Source organism: Callospermophilus lateralis, chromosome 18 (assembly GCF_048772815.1).
Source record: "Callospermophilus lateralis isolate mCalLat2 chromosome 18, mCalLat2.hap1, whole genome shotgun sequence".
NCBI classification, from domain to species: Eukaryota; Metazoa; Chordata; class Mammalia; order Rodentia; family Sciuridae; genus Callospermophilus; species Callospermophilus lateralis.
In genome coordinates, this window is record NC_135322.1 from 65252641 (window position 1) to 65272647 (window position 20007).

The 20007-nt window shown below is 59.5% G+C and overlaps 1 protein-coding gene across 3 annotated transcripts; it reads right to left on the reverse strand.

Annotated features, from left to right (window-relative positions):
- Positions 1 to 7249: 7249 nt before the first annotated feature.
- On the reverse strand, positions 7250 to 13707 carry Snai3 (snail family transcriptional repressor 3). 3 transcript variants are annotated; one of them, XM_076838972.2, is made up of 4 exons: positions 13564 to 13636; positions 10330 to 10549; positions 9142 to 9762; positions 7250 to 7917 (listed from the first exon to the last, which is right to left on the reverse strand). In XM_076838972.2, the coding sequence occupies exons 2-4, from the start codon at positions 10544 to 10546 to the stop codon at positions 7736 to 7738; spliced, it is 1020 nt and encodes a 339-aa protein (XP_076695087.2). In that variant the 5' UTR covers positions 10547 to 10549; positions 13564 to 13636; the 3' UTR covers positions 7250 to 7735. The 3 variants fall into 3 exon arrangements, with proteins under 3 accessions (XP_076695087.2, XP_076695089.2, XP_076695088.2); XM_076838974.2 differs by lacking the exon at positions 10330 to 10549 and having other exon boundaries at positions 9142 to 9759; positions 13564 to 13707; XM_076838973.2 differs by lacking the exon at positions 10330 to 10549 and having other exon boundaries at positions 13564 to 13707.
- Between the last annotated feature and the right edge of the window lie 6300 nt (positions 13708 to 20007).

Genomic DNA, 20007 nt, shown 5'->3' on the forward strand with positions numbered 1-20007 from the left:
TGGCTGGGCCACCTGCAGATGCTGGGGTCAGAAGCACTTCTCACTGAAATGCTCTTGTTCCGGTCCAGAGAAAGCCATGGCCCAACTGTACCTTAAGGGCAGAGAGTCAGGTGGATTGTAGCCAAGGAGCATCTACCTACAGCTGGGAGACTCCTGGCCAGCACGCGGCGGCGTGTGCGGTGTTCTGCTCATAGAGCACCTGCCGTTTAGAGTGGCCTGGGGTCTAGAGTGGCCCACAGGCCACCTGGTTCTGTAGTCTGGAATGTTATGTAGTCCCCTTGGTCGGCAATCTACAGTGCATACGGTCTACATGGGTCTGTTGTCTCATGAGATGCAGGGCTGTCACGGTCCACAAACCAGGGCGATGAGAGGGACCACAGGAGTCTCCAACCCCACATAGGAACAGAAAGCGCAAAACACATCAAGTCCCTGGGCCTTGGGCTGCTGGTGGCAACTCATTCAGAAGTGCTGGGAGAGGTGAAGGGAGCTCTCTGGCGGAGAGCGGATCTTGAGTTCACAGGGCCTGCTGCGGGTGGAGCGGGGTGGAGGGCAGGAGGAGAGTTTGGGGTGTGGGCAAGTCCACTTACGGGCTGAGGTGATGGTTCTGCAGGCACAGCAGGTGCCAGAGGTCCTCACAGGGTCCTTTAAGTGTGAGCAGCTGACCCTTGGTCAGTGTCAATTGACAGAGCTACCTTGGAGGGACAGGAGGGTCAGAGGGCTGATCCTTTCTGGCCAGGAGGAGTCCTCCCCCTGCGGGGTGCCGTCTCTCTGCAGACAGCTTGTCCTGGCTGGATCACTTACCTTACTAGCTGCTCTTCACCCTGCCAACCAGACAGACCCACGCTGGAGTGGGCTGCTGCTAGAAGGACCAGTGGCATGCTGCCCGAGGCATGAGGAAAGGTGGGGGAGCCGCTGCGAGGCACTGGGCACAGAGGTCTCCTCCCAGGGGCCTGACGCCCACGTCCCTGTCAATCCACCCTTGAGGGCAGGACCACCAACACCAGGCCTTGATGCAAAATGAAAATATGGGCCCCTGTTCAAAAAGTGGCAAGAGCCAGGTGCGGAGATGCAAGCCCGCGGGCCCCGCTCCTAGGATTCGGGCTGGAAGTGTGAGCTTGGCCACGTGGCAGACCCACTTCAGAAAGGAAAGGGAATTCTCAAGGCACGGATGATTCCAAGGAGGCAGCAGCAGGGTCGGGAGGGACGCCAAGACCTGGACCTGTGACCTCGTGTGGCCTTTCTCCTCCCCTCGGAAATGACCGGGATTCTTGGCTCTCCAGGAGTGAGTCCTTCCACCTCAGAGCGTCTGCGCTGGAGTTAGGACCCGTCCCCGCCTCGGTCAAGCTGTGGGGAGAGCTGGCCAGCTGGGCAGCAGAGACACAGCAGATGTCCACCCTTCCCTCCTCTGCATGGGCAGACGGCAGTGACAAAGAGGAGGGTTTTATTTCTAGGTTCTAACTTCCTGGAGTTTATTTTATCTGTTTTTGCTTAAGGGTTACAATGTCTCGGGGGCCCAAGATGGAGTGTGGGTGAGGAGGGGTCCTCACAGTGGTGCCTCCTGGTGGCCTCTTGGGGCCACGAGAGTCAACTCCTGGGCAGGAAGCACCGAGGCCCTGCCCGGGAGCCTGCCCAGGAGGAGAAGCAGACTTGGGTCTAGCTGAGAGCAGCAGGCAGGCTGGCCGTGGGAAAGTGTGGGAGGAGGAGGAGGAAGAGCTGCTTGGTTTTTTTCTGGAGCCATTTTAGAAAAAAACGGCCTTTCTCAATACCTGACAGCGCAGAAGAAAGGGAGGCAGGCCACCTGGACAGGGAGTGACCTGGACAGTGAAGGAGGGTCCACAGGTGAGCTAGGACCTGCGACACCACGTGGGGCAGCGGATAAGGGGCCTGTGGCTGACCTTGGGCGAGCTTCAGGGGGACAGGCGTGAAGCTGAGGGGCCTGGGAAGCTGAGCAGCCCAGCCACGCGCCTGCCTCGGGAGAGATGGGGGGCTAGAGAGCTCGGAGCTCCACCCCGCCAGACGGTGCCCGGAGATTTGTGGTGTTTAGAAGACAAAGATGTGAGAAGACCCCAAACAATCTTTTAAAGGCAATAAGCCGCTAAGTTAAAATTTTTATAAATAGCCAGTTTGCATGTAGGAGATAAAGGTGTGGGAGGGATCCAGGGACAACCTGGAGGGGTTTGGCCCGTCTGGGAAGAGCCACACCTCTTGCAAGGAAGGGCGTGGGGATTCCTGCCTCTGGGTGGAGGACAGGGTCTCCTGTCACCAGGCCACCTGTGCCATCCACCGATGCAGTGGAGCACAGCAGTTCCCACCCCTTAGGAGATGTGTGCTGGCCACGCCCAGCATGGGCAGGGCCACGCCAGGGTGCTGTGCTTCATGGCTGCCCAGGGAGGCAGCCTGCAAGGGAGCCGCCAAGGGCAGCTGTGAGAGGCTGAGGTGTGTCCCCATCTGGCCTCCCCAACATGACCTGCAGGGCCTCGGATCGCGGCTGCACTCGGAGCCAGGCCTACAGAGGTGGCTAAGGTAAACCGAGGCCCTTAGGGCGCCACATCACGTGAGACTCAGTGCAACGTGACAGGTGGGAATAAGAACACGGGACACGGACGGTCTCACACAGCAGGACCCTGAAGGACACAGGGAGCAGGTGGCATCTACACGAGGGGGTCCCGGAGGAAGGCCTGACCTCAGACTTCCAGCCTCCAGAAGGGCAAGGAAACACATTCTGCCATCGGAGCCACCGCCCAACACTGACAGAGGCGCTGACCCTTGGATCCCAGACACTGAGGGTGGAGGGCCTGGGCCAGGCGTGTGTAACAGGAGTCCCCTCTGCAGCTCTGCTGCTCCCGGGCGGTCCAGCCCCCCTTGCTGTGTTCTGCTGAGTCCCAAGTCACCTTTCAGCTGCCACCTCCTACCCAAATCCAGACCTGGGCCGGGCCAGGGTCCTGCGGTTGGCCGTCCTTGACAGCCTGATGATGGCTCTGGTAGAAAGCGCTCGAGGGGCTGGGCCAGGGCGCAGTGGTGGAGCCCTGGGCTGGCACTGGGCTGGAGCCCTGGCACCACATACAGTAAACACATAGAATAAAGGTATTGTGGCTCATCAGCCTCTGCCCTGGGCCTTCCCCCTCTCTCCCCCTCCTGGGCCTTTTTCTCATTCTAAGCCGAGTCAGTCACCGGAGATCCTGGAGGTCTCCTCCTGCTCCTGCTCCCTCGGGACTCCTTTCACTCCTTCCCACTCTTTGTTCTATTTTTCCCTTCTTTTTGGCACCAGGGATTGAACCCAGGGCTGCCTGATCACTGAGCCACACCCCCAGCCCTTCCTATTTTTCATTTTGAGACAGGACCTTGCTAAATCGCCCAGGCTGGCCTTGAACTTGTGATCCTCCTGCCTCAGCCTCCAGAGCTGCTGGGACTACGGGCGAGCTCCATCTTGCCCAGCCTCTCCCCACTGCTCGCTGACAATCGTATCTCCTCCCCTTTAGCCAGGGAGGCAGAAGAGACCTGGATTGCCACATGGGAATTCCAGAGCTCCAAAATACTTACCCGGATCTGTCAACACCCTTCCTGCAGGTCCTCCTGGTCACCTCACCCCCGGCTGGCCCCAATTTAAAGAGCAGTATTTACTCTCCTGGTCCAATCCCCAAATTCCTACTTCAGAGTAATAGGAAATCTCAGAATTTCTTATTGAGCAGCTGTACAGCTTAGGGAGGGAAATGAAAGGCTGATGCCACATTGCCCAGGTTCAAATCCCAGCCAGCAGCGTGCTCGCTGTGTGACTCTGGACAAAGTATTCTTAACCTCTCTGTGCAGTAGTTTCTGCAACTGCAGAGACAAGAAGGGAGAGTCCAGAGGAGCTGGGTGTCAGGGAGGCCCAGGGGAGCCTGCTGCCTGACAACAGGGGACACTCCTGTCCCTCATGCCCACTGACCCCCAGAACTCCCTGGCGGGAAGGAGGGACTTCCTGCAGCCAGGACTCAGTGGTCAAGAAACAGGTGCAGAGAGGCCCAGGCTCTGGTGGAAGGGCCTTTCCCCGGCACGCCTACTTGGCCTTCTGTTGAATTCCAACACAGAGTTACCTCTGCTCTTCCTCTATGCACAGAAAGACTTGGGTAGTGGAGGACTGGCCACAGTGGGGTGCTGTGGCCATGCCTGTAATCCCAGGGGCTCAGGAGGCTGAGGCAGGGGGATGGCAAGAACAAAGACAGCCTCAACAACTTAGCAAGGCTCTAAGCATCTCGGCGAGACCCTGTCTCTAAATAAAATATAAAGAGGGCTGGGGAGGTGGCTCAAATGTAAGTACTTCCCCCTCCAAAAATAAAGGGAACTCAGCCACCAAGACGGGCTCGGGCTGGGAGACCAGAGTGCCGGTCAGGGTGGCCTCTCAGCTGCCCCAGCCGGGTGGCGAGCTGCTCTCCGACTGTCGTGTGATCCAAAGCCAGTGCGGCCTGGAAACTTGTGTTCCCCGCAGCTCTGCCAGAGAGCTATACTTAGCCCCCAGTGGAGGCCAGGGCTGGGCTCTCCCAATATAGACAGTCACCAGGGGCTATTTCCAAGCATGGAGAGCACCCCTGGAATATTTCTGGGCCAAAGTGATATTTATAGAACCCCCTGGGCTTGTGGAAAGGAAGGAAGGACCTCAGTGCCTCTGGGGCTTTGGGGAGGGACAGGGCCCCCAGAGACCGCTGTCCCCACACACTGTCCCCTTGCTCTTGGTGTGCCCTGACCAGGAGCACGCTCTCCTCCTGCTCCTGCCTGCGGGCACCTGGCACAGAGGCCTGGGGCCCTCCTGCTGCAGAACTGCTCAGCCCCATTTCCTCTAGAGTCCAGGGAGCTCTGGCCTCTGTGTCAGCCCAGGCAGTGACCCAATCCCACCCCGCCTTGGACAGAGGTCCACGAAGCCTTGGCAGTGGGCCTAAGGCCCTGGGAAGGAGGGGAGCCGCGGGCAGGGACCACTGGGTGGGGACAGGAGCAGGCGTGGCGCCCAGAGCCCCCAGGGAGAGCCCACAGCCTCACCCAGCGCCAGTGCGAGGTGGGGAGGTGCCCTCTGGTTGGCACTTAGCAGGTGCTGGAGAGGGCTCCGGAAACGGGAACCCAGACCGTGCCCCAGGTGGGTGAGCTGGTTTTGCTAGGCAAGATGAGGAAGGGCCAAGGACATAGCTGGACAGGCACAGGTGTCCTCAGGGGCCTGGCCGCTGCTGTGGCCTGATCTGCTGTGTGGAAAGTCATTCACTCCCATCAGTTCCCTGGCAGGTGCCCACGCTCTTCTACCCCCTGCCAACCCGCCCTGCGCCACCCCTGCCCTGCGCCAGCCCAGATATAACCGTGAGAGCATTTTCCATGGGTGGGTACTGAAGGGAAAACATTCTGCTTTATTTTAGGCCTGTGAAATTCCCTTCCTTCATACCCAACAGGTGCAACTGCCTCATTTAGATGTGGGCCCCCAAAAATAGAACACAATCCACGCTAAAGCTCCCTTTAGGCATCTGGACACTATTTTAAAAGCACCTTCCTGCCAGCATCCAGGCAGGTTGGTGGGAGCTCCTGCCAGGGAGGCTGGGGCCTCTGCCCAAGGTCGGCTGAGCAGAGGGGGGCCAGGGGCAGGTTCCCGTCCTCATTGCCGTCCAGGGCCCAGGTGCCCGTCCTCCCTCCCTCTGCCCTGGCTGGGGAGTAAAGGGGAGGTAGGGAGGAAGGTGACTCTTTCCCAACCTTGGAAATGTTTCCAGTAAGTCCCACCAGTTGGAACTGACCACCCCCTTAGGCCCTTTCTAGACTGAGAAGAAATAAGGGCGTCGGATTCTCCCCACTCCCCAGATCTCATCAGGACCAGGGGGTCTTCGCAGACCCCCATGTGCTCCTCAGTCTTTGGGCTGAATGGTGACCCCCAAAATCCACACACTGAAGTCCCACCTTCAGTACCAGAACCGGCCTCTATGGGTCTGTGCAGATGTGACTGGCAGAGACCAGGCGGGGCTGGAGCAGGGTGGGGCCCAAGTCCTGGGACTGGGGATCTTACCAAGACCGAGGCCATGTGAAGGCCGAGGCAGGGACCAGTGCTGTTGCTACCAGCCAGGGGCAGTAGGACAGCCAGCCACCTCCTGAAGCTACGAGAGAGACCTGGAGCCAGTCCTCCCACAGACAGAGGGCACCTTGACCGGGGACTTCTGGCCTCCAGAGCTGGGAGGGGATCCATTTTCCACTCGGCAGCCCCAGCCGAGTGGTGCATCCCCCCCTTCAGCACCTCTGCACTGGGGCTGGGAGCCCTGGCCCAGGGCTGGGGACGAGCCGGCTGACCAAGAGGCCTGCTCCCTGACCCTGGCATGGGCTGGTGCAGGCTGTGACTCTTGCTCTCATGGGTGGGCTACTCTCTCAAGGTCACCCTTGAGCCCAACATCAAGTTGAGTTTCCCTGGGATGTCTCTGAAGCCCCTCAGAGGCCATAGTTAAACCAGCTGCCCAAGACCCTGCAGGGCCTGGCCAGCAGGGCAAGCTGAATCTGCAGATGGGAACACCCAGGCTGGATGCTCACTGCCAATTTTGGCCTGGAGCAGCTGGGGGGCTGGAGGACCAGGCAGTGTGCACCTGGTCCCAGCAAACCTTCCTGAGTGTTGTCTTATGTGGACACAGGCTCCTTGTGGGTGAGAGGGGAGCCTCTGTGGTGGCCAGGCAGCTCTTTCCAGGGCCAGGACAAAGGCCCCTAGCCATCCGAGGGCTGAGGTGGAGCTGCTGTGGCAGGCCACCTTTACCCAGAGCACAGCTCCCCTGCTGGGAGGCCTGCCCCCCCGTCCTGGGTCTGCCTTCACCCCGCTCCTGGGTCTGCCTGCCCCCCCCTCCTGGGTCTGTGGGTGCCTCGGCCTCCTGGCTTCATTCTGGATGTCACCTCCAGGGTTGAGCTGGAGCCAGTTAGACCATGGAGAGGAGCCAGAGCCTGGACTGTCCTCTGCTCTGGAGGCCGTCCAGCCAAACCCCCACCATTCCCTGCCCTGGTCCCATCCCAGCCCTGCTCCCTGAGCCCCTCTTCATCTTCCACGCTACTCTGAGGGGGTCTCCTGGTGAGTCTTGTTTTCCAGAGAAGGCCCTGTGCTGCTGGCCCGTGGGGCCCCCATAACACTCTCAGTGCAGAGGCCCCAACTATCCAGAAGCCTGCTGCCCGAGTCCACTTCCTCTGCAGAGCCATGGTGGAGGAACACAAGACCTCACAGAGCACAGGAGGCAGGAGTAGGGGATCTTTATTACCTTCCCTGCTCCCCCAGAAGGCCGTGCCGCCTCAGGCCAGCCCCCACTCTGAGCGGCCCAGGTTCCGCAGCAGGGTCAGGTGGGCCCAGCGCCCTCTGCTCCTGGTCCTGCTCCTGCATCCTAGGGGGTCTGGCAAAGTGACAGGTTTGCCCAGCCCCCAAGCCAAGGAAGATGAGAAGCAGCCGAGTCCACCACAAGCCAACGTGCTGCCCAACAGCTGCAGAGGGGCTGGGTGGACCTAGCATCGTGGCCGGGATCGAGCAGCGCCAGGGACAACGGTCACACTCTGGAAGCAGAGACCAGGCCAAGTCAAACCGGCACCGTGCTGCTCATGTTGAAGTGCTCTCCTGAGTGCGGCATCTCTGAAAGGGGCTCCGTGGGTGGGAGGCCAACTAGTGGCCCCATTGGGCTTCTTGGTCCCGGCTGGTCACCCCTGGTGTCACGGGGCTGCCACGAGGGTTGCCAGCCTCCTGCTCTCTGAGAGGCCCTTGCACCCACCACACCTCTCAGGGGCCAGGACTGCAGCTGGCTTCCTCGTGCCGTGCCAGAAGGGACATGCGGGAGAAGGTCTTGGCACAACCCTTGCACTGGTATTTCTTGGTGCCAGAGTGTGTCTGCAGATGGGCCCGAAGGTTGGAGCGGTCAGCAAAGGCCCTGCTACAGTGAGGGCAGGAGTAGGGCTTCTCACCTGTGGGAGGAAGACAGGACAGATGAGTGACCACAGACCAGGACAATGCCACAGGTGGTGACAGGAGCTCTCTGTGAGCAGTCCACTCCTCCCCTCCAAGCACCCTCGCACTGAGGCCCCACATGGAAGCTGCTGGGGCCATAGCCTGTCACCCACGGGCCAGGTGGGGCTATTGACTGTCACCCACAGACCAGGCCGCAGCATCTGAGGCCCTTCCTAGGAACACAGTCTGCATAGGGCTGGCTAGCTTTCACTGGCTCTGCCTGGCAGGGTTCCCTGGCTGCCCAGGTCTGTCCATCATTGGGAGCCTTTGGCATCTCTTCTGGGACCCTGGCCAGCAGAAGGCGGGAACCACTGGCTTTCAGCCGAGGCCAGGGTGGGGGCAAAGAGGGACGGAGGAGCATGGTCCTTGAGAGGCACCACTTCCAGTCATGGTGACCAGGGACTGGACAAGGTCCTTCTGTAGAAACGTGGACCCAGGATGACCCTACCAAGAACAAGGCGAGGGTCGCTGACAATCCCCTCCCAGTGCCCCAGTCTGTGGAGTGTCGAGACACGCCAGCCGTTGACAGCACCTGCCTCCTGCTGGCTGGAAGCCCACAGGTGGGCTCCAGCTCCCCAGAGCCAGAGTCTCTGCCCTGGTCCTGGCCATGTGTGACTCTGCTGATGGTTCTGATGCCCACTGGGCTTTCTCACCCCTCTCCCTGCTGCAGTTCCTGGAGGCCCTGAAACATGGGGAGACGCCCCACTGAGGCCCTGCCCTCCAGTGTTCGGTCCAGTCTCATGTCCAACTGCATCCCCCAAAGGGATGTGTCCACTGACTCCTGCAGCCTCACTGGGAAACAGGGTCTTTGCAGATATGATAGTTAAGAGGAGGCTTGACGGTGTCCCCTGTCCACGGGACCGATACCGGTGTCGTACGGCAGGGGGAGACTGGGACACAGACACACTGGGGGCTCAGATGAGGACCCAGGCAGAGGCAGGAACTGAGAGAGGCAGGAAGCAGCCTCCCCTAGAGCCTTTGGGGCAGTGTGGCCCCCGACGCCATGAATTCAGGTGTCTGGCCTGCAGGGCTGAGAGAGGGTACCGGCTGCATCCTGGCAGCTGGGGGCGGGAGGAGGGGGGCGGGCCCGGCAGGCAGAGGCCAGGCACGCCTCCCACTCCTCCAGCCCACACCCTGTCCCCAGCCAGACCCTTCTTGGGGCCGCAGCCCTGACTTCCTACCCGTGTGGGTCCGGACGTGGCCCTGGAGCAGCCAGGGCCTGGAGAAGGCCTTGCCGCAGAGCTGGCAGACGCAGGGCAGCGTGTGGGTGCGGATGTGCATCTTGAGGGCGCCCAGGCTGGCGTACTCCTTGCTGCAGTACTTGCAGGTGAAGGCGCGCCCGGCCTGCAGGTGGCAGTGCAGCTGCTGGTGCCTGGCCAGGCCGGCCAGTGTGTGGTAGGGTTTGTGACAGTGGCCGCACTCGAAGCCCCCTGTAGTTCGAGGAGTCCCCTCAGCCCTGCACAGTTTGTCTGGAGCCCTGTGCCCATTTGGGTGCAGGATCGGGGGCCACCGGGTGGGCAGCACCAGCAGTGGGGGCAGGTTCAAGTGGTTCAGGCTGTCTTTGAGAGGGACGCTAGGGGCCTGGCCAGCCCGAGGGCCCATCCAGCTGATTTCCTGTGGGTGTGACCCTGAGGCCCCTTGTGATTCCTCATGATGTGGCAGGAGAGGCAGGGAGAGGCAGGCGATGGCGGGCGTGCTGTCCCGGGGGCTGGAAGGTGCCCTGGGTGTGGGAGCGGCCTCCTTGTTGGGGGGGTGGGGCGGTGCCCCCGGCCCCCGACAGGCAGAACAGGTGTCATCACCTGCTGGAAGGACAGAGGGGAGAGAGGTTTGGTGAAGACAGAGTCCCAATGTCATCTGCTCTCACAGTCCCATTTATGCCTGTGACCACAGCCATCTCTGAGGCCATCAGCAGCCCACAGGAGGGGGGGACACTGCCCAGGACCGAGATGCAGGGGCCACACAGGTGGTGGTGACTGCAGCCAGGGCCCAGAATCACAGGAACCTGGGTCTAAGATTAAGTCTCTGCTGTGCCCAACAGCGAGAAGGGAACATCTCTCACAGCAACCAACTCTCCCTGCACGCCCTGCCTGGGGAGCTCCCACACAGCAGCCTCCAGGCTCCCACACAGCAGCCCCAGGTCAGAACACTTGGTAGCAGGATGCTGTGAGATCACCCCTCCCACCCCCATAATAATTGGCCTCCAGTCACCCCACCATCACCCCATGACGGCTCCGTAAGTGCATCAGGATGTGCTGTGCTCTGCAGCCTCCACGGCTCCAGGCAGCACATGCTCCCTTGTCTGGGAACATGCATGAACGTGCTCGGTGGCCACCCGGGTTCAGTCACTGTCGTCTTAGGTGGCAGCAGACCTGCTCCTGGCTCGGCTGGTGCTCTGGCTCTGGCTCCTGTGTTAAGGACCAGCTTGCCGTGTGTTTCGTCCAGTTGTAATGCCAACTCGATGCCCAAACACAGAGGCTCCTCTGCAGGTAAGAGGAAGTCTGGGATCCTTGAGGTCTGAGTCACCAAACAGCCTCTGCCCATTTCTTTTTCCTGTATGTTGAGATCATTCTCTGGCCCCATTTCCATCTCCTTTGAGTAGAGAAAGACAACCCACAGGCTGCGAGAAAGTATTTGTAAATCAGATATTTGATCTGAATATACAAAGCATGACCACCTACAGAAGGTCTGCAACTCAACAGGAAAGAACTTAAAATGGGCAGAAGGTAAGAATAGCTGTTCGTCCAAAGAAGACATGGACAGTAGCCAACGAACCCACGAAGAGGGGCTCAACACGGGAGTCACCAGAAGCCCAGGAAGCACAGTGGGATGCCGAGTCGGGAAAAGGAAGAAGAGGCAGAGGGGACACGGAGGCCCAGGGGAGAATGCCATCCCTGCTGGCCCTGCCCTCTCCTGCTTCCTCAATCATAAGGAGCACATCAGGCTTCTGTACTCCCAGAGAAGGGGAGGACGGTGACAGTGAGAGGCGAAGTCCCACAGCAGGGACTGCCACTGCGCCTGCACCCAGGTTGACCAGGGCCTCTCTCCAGGGGAAGTCACTTCCCTGAGGCTCCGACTCAGGTTCAGCCCTCTCTGTCCCAACTGTGGACCCTGCGGCCACCTCAGAGCACAGGCCAGAAGGGCCCCCAGGCTGGGGCCAGTGACTGTCTTCAGCCAGAGTCTCCCACAGCCTCTGCTCTCTGCTCACTCTACAGCCAGGTTCCCGGGGAGGGGGTCTGAGTGCCCCTCTGGCTTCTGGGGTTCCCTGGGTGCCCTAAAAGGAGAGAGTGGGGGGCCCAAACCTCCACATCTCAGGTCTCTTCTGAGGTGACACCCTCGTAGGAGGAGGAGGAAGACAGTCCCACTGGGCCCTGCAGGAGCTCAGAGGTGCACATTCAGATGGTAAGGCTGGTGCACGGAATGACCCCAGTGACCCTAAACAATGTTTTTTTAAAATATTTTTATTTGGGCTGGGGATGTGGCTCAAGCGGTAGCGCGCCCGCCTGGCATGCGTGCGGCCCGGGTTCGATCCTCAGCACCACATACAAACAAAGATGTTGTGTCCGCCAATAACTAAAAAATAAATATTAAAAACTTCTCTCTCTCTCTCTCTCTCTCTCTCTCTCTCCCCCTCCCTCTCTCACTCTCCCTCCCTCTCTCACTCTCTCTTTAAAAAAAATAAAATAAAATAAAATATTTTTATTAGTTATTGATGGACCTTTATTTATTTATTTGCTTATACATGGTGCTAAAAATGGAACCCAGTGCCTCACACATGCTAGGCAAGCGCTCTGCCCTGAGCCACAACCCAGCCTCTCAACAATGGTTTTAAGCTTTCCTAACTATGACCTCCGGGAGGGAGGAGGAAATGCTGAGCAGTGATATTGGTGGAATTCTATCGTTACGTTGTGTGTGTGTATGAATATATAACAGCAAATCCAATCCAATGTACAACCGTAATGCACCAATAAAAATGTGGAAAAAGAAAAATCTAACCAGGCAAAGATCAGGAGAGTAGAGGGAAGGAAACGGGGGAGGGAGGGACAGGGGAAGAACAGGGGTTGAAATTGAACAAATTATGTTCCATCCTTTTATAATTATGTCAAATGAATCCTGTTGTCATGTATAACCAAAAAGAATCAATCAAAAAAAAAAAAGATTCTATGATTCTAAAAATACAAAACAAAAGCTAGCTAGGCTCCGCAGCGCACACCTGTAATCCCAGCTCAGGAGGCTGAGGCAGGAGGATCACGAGTTCAAAGCCAGCCTCAGCAAAAGCAAGGCCCTAAACAACTCAGTGAGGCCCGGTCTCTAAATAAAATACAACATAGGGCTGGGGATGCGGTCCAGTGCCCCTGAGTTCAATCCCCGAATCACCACCACCCCCCAGAAAACTATGATCTGGGCTAGGGGTGAGTTAAGTGGTTATTACTTGCTAGCATGCAGGTGGCCAACAAACTACCTGGGTTCCATTCCTGGCACCCAAAAGAGAAAAAACGAGGCTGTGACCCATGGAAACCAGATTCCTGTCATGGCCATATTTACATCCACATACATAATTTGAAACCAGTTTCACTCACTGTGAGCTCTGCACTCTAATACTTCTATTTTGTTTTTAAAAAGTTCTGGTGACTCTTTAAATTGATCTCAAAATGCAAATTGGAAGAGCATAGTGCTAGGTGGCACCCCCTGGTGGCAGTCTGGGTAGCAATTGATCCAGGGGACACTCCCCTGCCCCAGGCACAGGGCAGGGCTGCCACGGGTGACCCGTGTGGCTGGGAGGTCCTGAGCTCTAGAATGCAACCCGCAGGGGGTCCCCTTCTGGAGAAGTGGCCCAGCTGGGTGGGGGCCACTCTGCACTGGGGCAGGCTCTCCTCTGAGGAGCGGATTTCCAGCCCGTGAGCCCTGCGACAGGAACAAGTGGATACCTGAGCCTGCCTGGAGAACTCCAGTCCCTCCACCCAGCCTGCACCCGGCAAGCAAAAGGGTGAGGGGAGTTTTGGGGAGGGAGACCATCAGAGGGGCAAGAAGGCTGTTGGAAACCCAGCCGAACAGTGAGAGCTGGGCCTCTGAACCCCAGGGAACACAGGGGTCCTTCTTCTTCTGGTCCCCTGAGGATGCTCTGGGGGAATCCTCCCTGGGCAGCTCCAGATGGCCCTTCCTCTCTCTCCCCACCACCCCAGGGCAAATTTCACGACTTTGGGGATTACTTGGGCTTCCCCTGGGTGGGTGGACACAGCGCCTGGCTGGCCTTCTGACCTCCCAAACTTCCTCCACAGGGAAAATTACTCCAGGGTCCCCTTAGCTGGGACTGTAGTGGTGGGAATGGATGCCGGTCCACACGGAGACCTGGTGGCCTGAAAAACTTCTCCACTCAGGGAGAAGAGCCCAGAGGCAGGTCTGAAGTGGAGAAGGGCCCGCGGGCCATCTCCCTGTCTGCAGCCCCGGTCTTGGCCAGGAAGGACTCCTGGGCCCCAACTGTGCTGAAGAGTCAGTTCTCCTCCTCTCACCTGGGACAGGTGTGGCTCCGCTCTGGGAGACCTCCCGGCTCCCTCCCGTCCCGCAGGGGCGAGTTCTGGGAAGGGGCGCGGGGAGGCAGCCCCTACCTCTCTGCGTCTCCAGCTGTCCGTAGTTGGGGACTCTGTGGCTGAGGTGCGTTTTCACCAGGAAGGAGCGCGGCATGGTGCCCGCTGGGGTGGTGGTCTGGGCGCTGGAGGCGAACGGGGTCCGACTGCAGCGTCGGCGGCGCCGGGCCGCGGGCAGCGAGGCCGGCAGGTGCGGGAAGGGTCAGGCTCATTAGCATAACGCGCCGCCTGGGCCAACCAGCGCCCGGCGCGGCGGGGCGGGACCGCGGCGCCACGCCCAGGACAGGTGCGCGGGCGGGGCCGGGCGCGTGGCCGCCGGTGTCCTCCCCACGGGATTTGGCTGGCGCGCCCCGCGGTCACGCACAGACCCTGGGGGCTGGCCACCCACTCGCGCGGCTGAGAGTGCAGAGTTTAGGGTGGGTGGAAACCGGCCGAGCTGCAGTCCACGCTGCGCGAGCGCTGGTCCTCGGAAAACCGCCGGACGCAGGTTACATCTGGCTACCACCTTTCCTAGCTCGGTCCTCTGCAAACCGAGCACAAGCCCTCAAGTCCATTGCTGGCCCCCTTGAGCAGCCACAGCGGGGACCAGAGTCAGCACCTGGACAGCCCAGCACAGGCAGCCTGGGTCGAGTGGCCTTTCCTCCTGGGACAACACTGTGGTAGTGTGCCCCATACATCCGGAGAGCTGCTTTAGTTGGGGTAAAGGCAGCCTGGAACTCTGGGTTCCCCCGGTGGGGCAGTGCAGTAGGAGGGGCGAATCCCGTGTTCTGCAGTGCCTGCCCCAGGCGGGACTAGCGCTCCCCTCCCCTCCTCTGTCTCCTGTGGAAGGAAGAGTAGGGGGCAGTCTGTCTACTGTAAGTCCCTCTCATCCCAGTGTTTCAGGACTTGGAGGCCTAGTGGGCAGTCTCTGGGTGGGTGGTCACTGCACCTGGCAGGCCCTTGAGAGCCACAGGGCATGCCCTAGCTGGGTGCCTCCCTGGCATTGTTTTTGACACCGCTCCCCAGGACTAGAGATTGAATCCAGGACCTCTTGCATGTTGGGCAAGTGCTCTATCACAGAGTGACACCCCCAGCCCCTTTTAAACTTTTTATTTTGAGACAGGGGCTCTAAGTTGCCCAGCTGGACTTGAACTTGCTATCCTCCTGCTTCAGACTGGGTGAAGCAGTAGCTGGGAAAGGAGGCGTGAACCTGTAGAAGGCTGGGGACAGTGGGGAAGGAGCTGGTCACGGAGCACCTAAGTTCCTGTGGTTGTGGGACAGGAACAGCTGGGGTAGTGTCACCCCTGCTTTGCCAGTGAGGAAGCCAAAGCTCTTCGGGGTCAGGGAGCAGTGGAACTGGGACGGACAAGCAACCCAGCCAGGGACAGCTGGAGACCATGTCCCTGTGGCTTGGTTAGGGAGCATGCCAACACAGGTGGCACTCCTGAGGAGAAGGAGCACTGGTCCTGCAGCAGAGCCTGGCACTCTGTGCTGATGTGGTCTCAGAGGACACGTGTCTGCCTGCCACTCATTCACCTGCTCCTTGGCCTGGTAAGGTTTCTATTTGTAGCCTCTCTTACTTTTCCCCTCCCGGACACAGATGATGCCTGCAGAGGGCTGTGCCAGCCCTCCACCCACACGGTCCTTCCTCCCCCACCAGCCCTGGCTTGGCAAGTTTCTCTCCTGACCCCAGCCGGAGGCTCACATTGAAGGCTCCTCTGGCCTGCCTGTGGGGACTGCCAGCCTTGCCTGGGAATTCCCCAGAGAGCCTGAGGGCCCGAGTCCACCTTGGGGTGGGGCCAGTGGTTCCCCAGGGCAGCCCCAGCACATCACCCAGAGGAAGTCTGAGGTCCCATGACCATCAGTGGTGCCTCCTCACGGCTATGCAGGCTCATTCCTCAGCTGTGACTCACGGTTGTGTCCAGGCTGGCCCTGCAGAGCTCGTGGAGGAAGACCTCAGTGCTGGCCCTGTCCCCACATGTGTGGCCCCAGGCAGGAACCTGGCTGTCTTCATCTGCTCAGTCTTTCTGTCCTAAGGGGTTAAACCTGCATGCCCGCATGGGAAGCCCCTTCCCCAACCTGAGAAGGCCCTGGAGTGCCCGAGGTCCTGGCTCTCTTCCCTGAAAGTCTGGGACCTGAGGATGACGGCCTGCTGTGGGCTGACCACCCCTCTCCAAGGCCCTCCATCAGACGCTCAGTGCAGTTTTCAAGTGGAGTGTGTAGCCTTGGAGTGGAGCTGTGGGTCAGGCTGCAGGTCAGGGAAGAACGTGCCACGTTCTGTTCTTGTTGACAGTTGTCCCCCTGCATCAGTGTGGAACAGTGCCGGATGCACAGTGCCCACACCGTCTGTGCACACGTGTGCGTCTGTAGCCCATGGAGTGCTCGCCTTCTTGCTAGCAGGCCTCATGGCCCCTTATTGCCAGTGGCAGCCCTGGTGATGAACAGGTGGAAACAGCCCTTGTTAGGTGCAGTTTGCCTGTGGCCGGGTCCATGGTGGGGACCACCAATGCTTGTTGAGCTGGATGGAAAAGAATCAGGGCCCCCAAACAGCCTGGCCTGGCTGGAACACCTGCCCTGTGCCCTAGGGTCCTCTGAGGGCACGAGACCCCTCTGTGCCCGTGGCAGGGGGACGTGGAGAGGTACAAGGCCCCCGCCTGAGCCAGGCAGCTGGGGGCTGCGCTGTCGTGAGAGGTGGGGCAGAGGCTGGCACTGTGAGGGGCAGCACAGTCCTCATTTTAGGGCAGGTGGGTGTGATTGGACCCAATCATGCCCTGACCTGGGCAGCCCCACCATTGTCCAAGGTCTGTGGAAATTGGAGCCCAATGCCTGAACTCCTAATGGCCATCCTCAGTGAGGGGAACTCACTACCACTCACAGGTGCCCACCCCATTTGGGGCCTGTTAGAGGTGAGTGGTTCCTATGATGTGGGGGTCCTGGGAGATAGACATGTCCCTTAAGACGGCTGGGCTGGGGGCCGAGGAGGGCAGAGGGGCTGGCAGGAGGCACTCTGTGTGCTTGTATACTCACACACGTGTGCAAGTGTGTGTCTGTGTGCTCCTGTGAAGTTCCAGGAGCAGGATCAGATGTGGCCTGGAGGGAGTGAGTCCAGGGCCATGAAGGGAGGGCTCCGTGAGGTGAGGTTCCAGCATGGTCCCAGCAGGGAGCTGGGTGCCCACTGGGCTGCTTGTCAATCAGGCAGCGGGCTTAACGCCTGGTTCCCTGCAGGTGTTGGAGCCGTGGAGATGTCTTTCAGGCCACCTTTGTCATAGAGGGTTGGGGGGCGGGTCTCCAGGGCACTCGATGTCCTTCGCTCACTCAGTCAGTGTCTTGTGCTTCTCTAGTCCAGCCACAAGGAGGACAAAGGCCAACAAGGCCAGCCTGACCTGCCAACAGTGCAGGGAGGCCCGTCTCTGGGGCTCACAGCTCACTGCAGCCTTGCTCCAAGGTGCTGAGACCTGGGGGCCAAACACCGCAGGACCCAGCGCAGGCAATCCCTTCTCCACCGACCTGCATACTGAGTCGCCTGCCACATTCAGCAGGGCTCCTGGTCAGGAGACTGGCCAGATCTGCAGGTCCCAGCCACATTCTGCCGGGCGGCACCCCGGCGGCACCCCAAGGCAGCCAGGACACTGCCCTCACGAGGATGGGAGCCAGCATGGCTCTCTCTCTTCCTGCCCAGTGTGCCCAAGAGAGGTGGCTCCCAGCTTGTCCATATCTGGGCCTGTCTGCCTGAAGACAGATGGTTGTGAGTTGAATCACCAAAAGATGCTGGAGTCCTCCCTGTCCCCATGCACAAGACCTTATTCAGAGACAGGGTCTTTGCAGATGTGACCCGATCAGGATGAGCCTGTCAGGGCCGGCTCTGATCCAATGCCTGGCGTCTCATGAAAAGGGGAAACATGAACTCAGACAGACCCCAGGGGAGACCACGCGAGGCCCAGGGCCCAGGCTTCACGAGCCAAAGGCTTGAACTGCCAGGAGCTTTTGAGGCCTGGGCTATCCTCTCAAGGGCCTGTCCACCTCTGGCTAGACTCCTGACTCCAGAACTTACAGGGACGAGATTTCTGGGGTTCCCACTGCCATCCCTGACGCCTTACTCCAGCAGCCTGAGGTGCTCATGGAGACAGCGCCCTGATGGAAGCACCCCCCATCCCTAGTGGCCCACTCCTCACACGCGTGTGCACCCCCCCATCCCTAGTGGCCCACTCCTCACACGCGTGTGCACCCCCCCATCCCTAGTGGCCCACTCCTCACACGCGTGTGCACCCCCCCCATCCCTAGTGGCCCACTCCTCACACGCGTGTGCACCCGCCTCCCATCTCTAGGCACTCCTAGGGTCAGGGAAGCACAGGTCTGCAAAGAGCCTCACCAGCCTCGGCTCTTCTTCCTGTTCCACAGATGGAGAGAAAGTCCAAGCCCAGGGCTCGGGGTCCTATCCACTTCCTTTGCCTGAGGTTCTGCCCGGGAGGCCACCCTAGGTCTTCCTGTTACCCTGCACAAACTACCCCAGATGCTTCCCAGAGTCTGCACTTAGAGACATCCCTTGGGCCATTTTTGTTTTTGTTTTGCTGTACTCGGGTTGAGCCCAGGAGTGCTCTGCCACTGAGCTACGATCCTAGCCCATTTTATTTACTTTTTGAGGCTGATATTGAATTCGTGTTCCTCCTGCCTCAGCCTCCTGAATAACTGGGGTCACAGGCACATGCCACCATGCCCGACTCATTTTGTTTTTATTTTGAGATATGGTCTCACTAAATTGTTCAGGCCGGACTTGTGCTGAACTTGTGGTCCTTCTGCCTTGGCCTCTCTAGTCCCTGGGATTACAGGCATGTTCCATTGTGTCCAGCTTTGGGCTGTTTTTGAAACGTCCTTGGACTTTATCAGTCCTTGACACTTTGCTGTGAGTGAATTTAAGCCTCTTTCCCCAAAAATGTGTCCAGTGAGGGGACAGAGGGAGAGTCTGGTGTCTGAAGGAAGCTCATGGGAGGGAGGGCAGCAGTGGCAGCTCAGCCTATCAGGAATTTTGTGTCCAGGGGAGGGGGCCTGAGCCTGAACTGTGGCATGAGGACAGCTCCCTTCTCCTCCCAGGTGCTGGGGAGAACACTCCTGGGGGGCTGCCCTCCTCTCAGCAGGGGTTCTAAACCTCCTCACTCATGAAACAGAAGCAGCTACTTCTGTTTCTCTGGGATCTCACCAGCCCCAGATGAGGTCTTCCTGCTCCACAGGAGCGTAGGCACTGCCCAGACATGCCTGGGGGCCATGGCGCAGGGCTGCTAGCACAGGCAGGCAGCATGAGCTGCGGCAGGGGGACCTGTGCACACTGGCAGATCTGCAACACTGGCTGGGTCTTGCAGACCTATTGTGTCCACCTGCTGCCACTGAGTGCACAGAGCTCAGGTGACATGGAAGTAGGACTCCCAGACAGTTTCTCAGGAATCCTGAGTCTGGTGCAAGGTGCCGGGTCTGAGGTCAAGGACCTCTGTTCTCTGAGCATCTGCCTTGGGCTGGCTGCCTGACCCCTTCCTCACGGAGAAGCTCCAGGTACCTGGTGGCCTGGGGGCACTTTCTAGGAAATGGGGTGCAAGCTCCCACACCATTGCATAATCTGAAACTACGGGCATGTTGCTGCTGGCCTGGGCCTGATTCCCTGGACCCTGCAGGGAACGGAGCCCAGGCTCCTGGGGGTGAGGCCCAGCTGGCTTCCTGCTGAGCCATGCATGCTTACATGGCTCAGGGTAGAGGGAGACCCCTGCCTAGAGAGGGTGGCTCGATGTGGGCCGAGGGGCCACCTGACAAGCCACTGGCTGATTTGCCTGAGGCCTGTGAAGGCTGTGCTGTCTCCCAGCCCCTCTTTGACAACTGAGGGGGGGACTGAGGCTATGTGGCAATGCCCAGGGAGGGAGCACCTCCACTGGATGCCATCCTGTGGCCTTGCTAGGGGTGACTGGCCCCAAATGCTCCAGACGCCAGACCAGGGAAAGGGCAGAGCAGAGCCTCTCGGCTTTCCCACCTGCTCCCAGAGCCTTAAAGCTGCCATCGGGAGGTTGGACAGGGAGGGGCGGGTTGGACTCCAGTGTTTGGAAAGGAAGGACAGGTTGGGAGCCAGGAGCGGCATGACCCCCTGGCTCCTCCTCCTCCTCTTGGTGCTGGTTCCCTCTGGTTTAACTGGGGTCTCTGTTGTGCCTGTGGCAGGCTTGTGGTTACTGTTCATCCAGGGGAGCATGGCCCACCTGGTCCTGGAGGACAGTGGCCCATCTAGCTAGGCCCATGGAAAGGGCTCCCCTCCAGCCCTGCCCCTCTGTGACATCCTGACCCCACCTGGGACAGTCCTACCTTATTCCCTCCCCAGGCTCCTGCCTTCCAGGTGCTCAGGTCCCCTCTGGGCCCACTTGGTCTCATCCCAGGCACCCTGCACACAGGCACTCACAGGAGCCAGCAGAGCTCCTCCCTTCCTTCCCTCGGCGGTGCAGACCTCAATGACTTGGC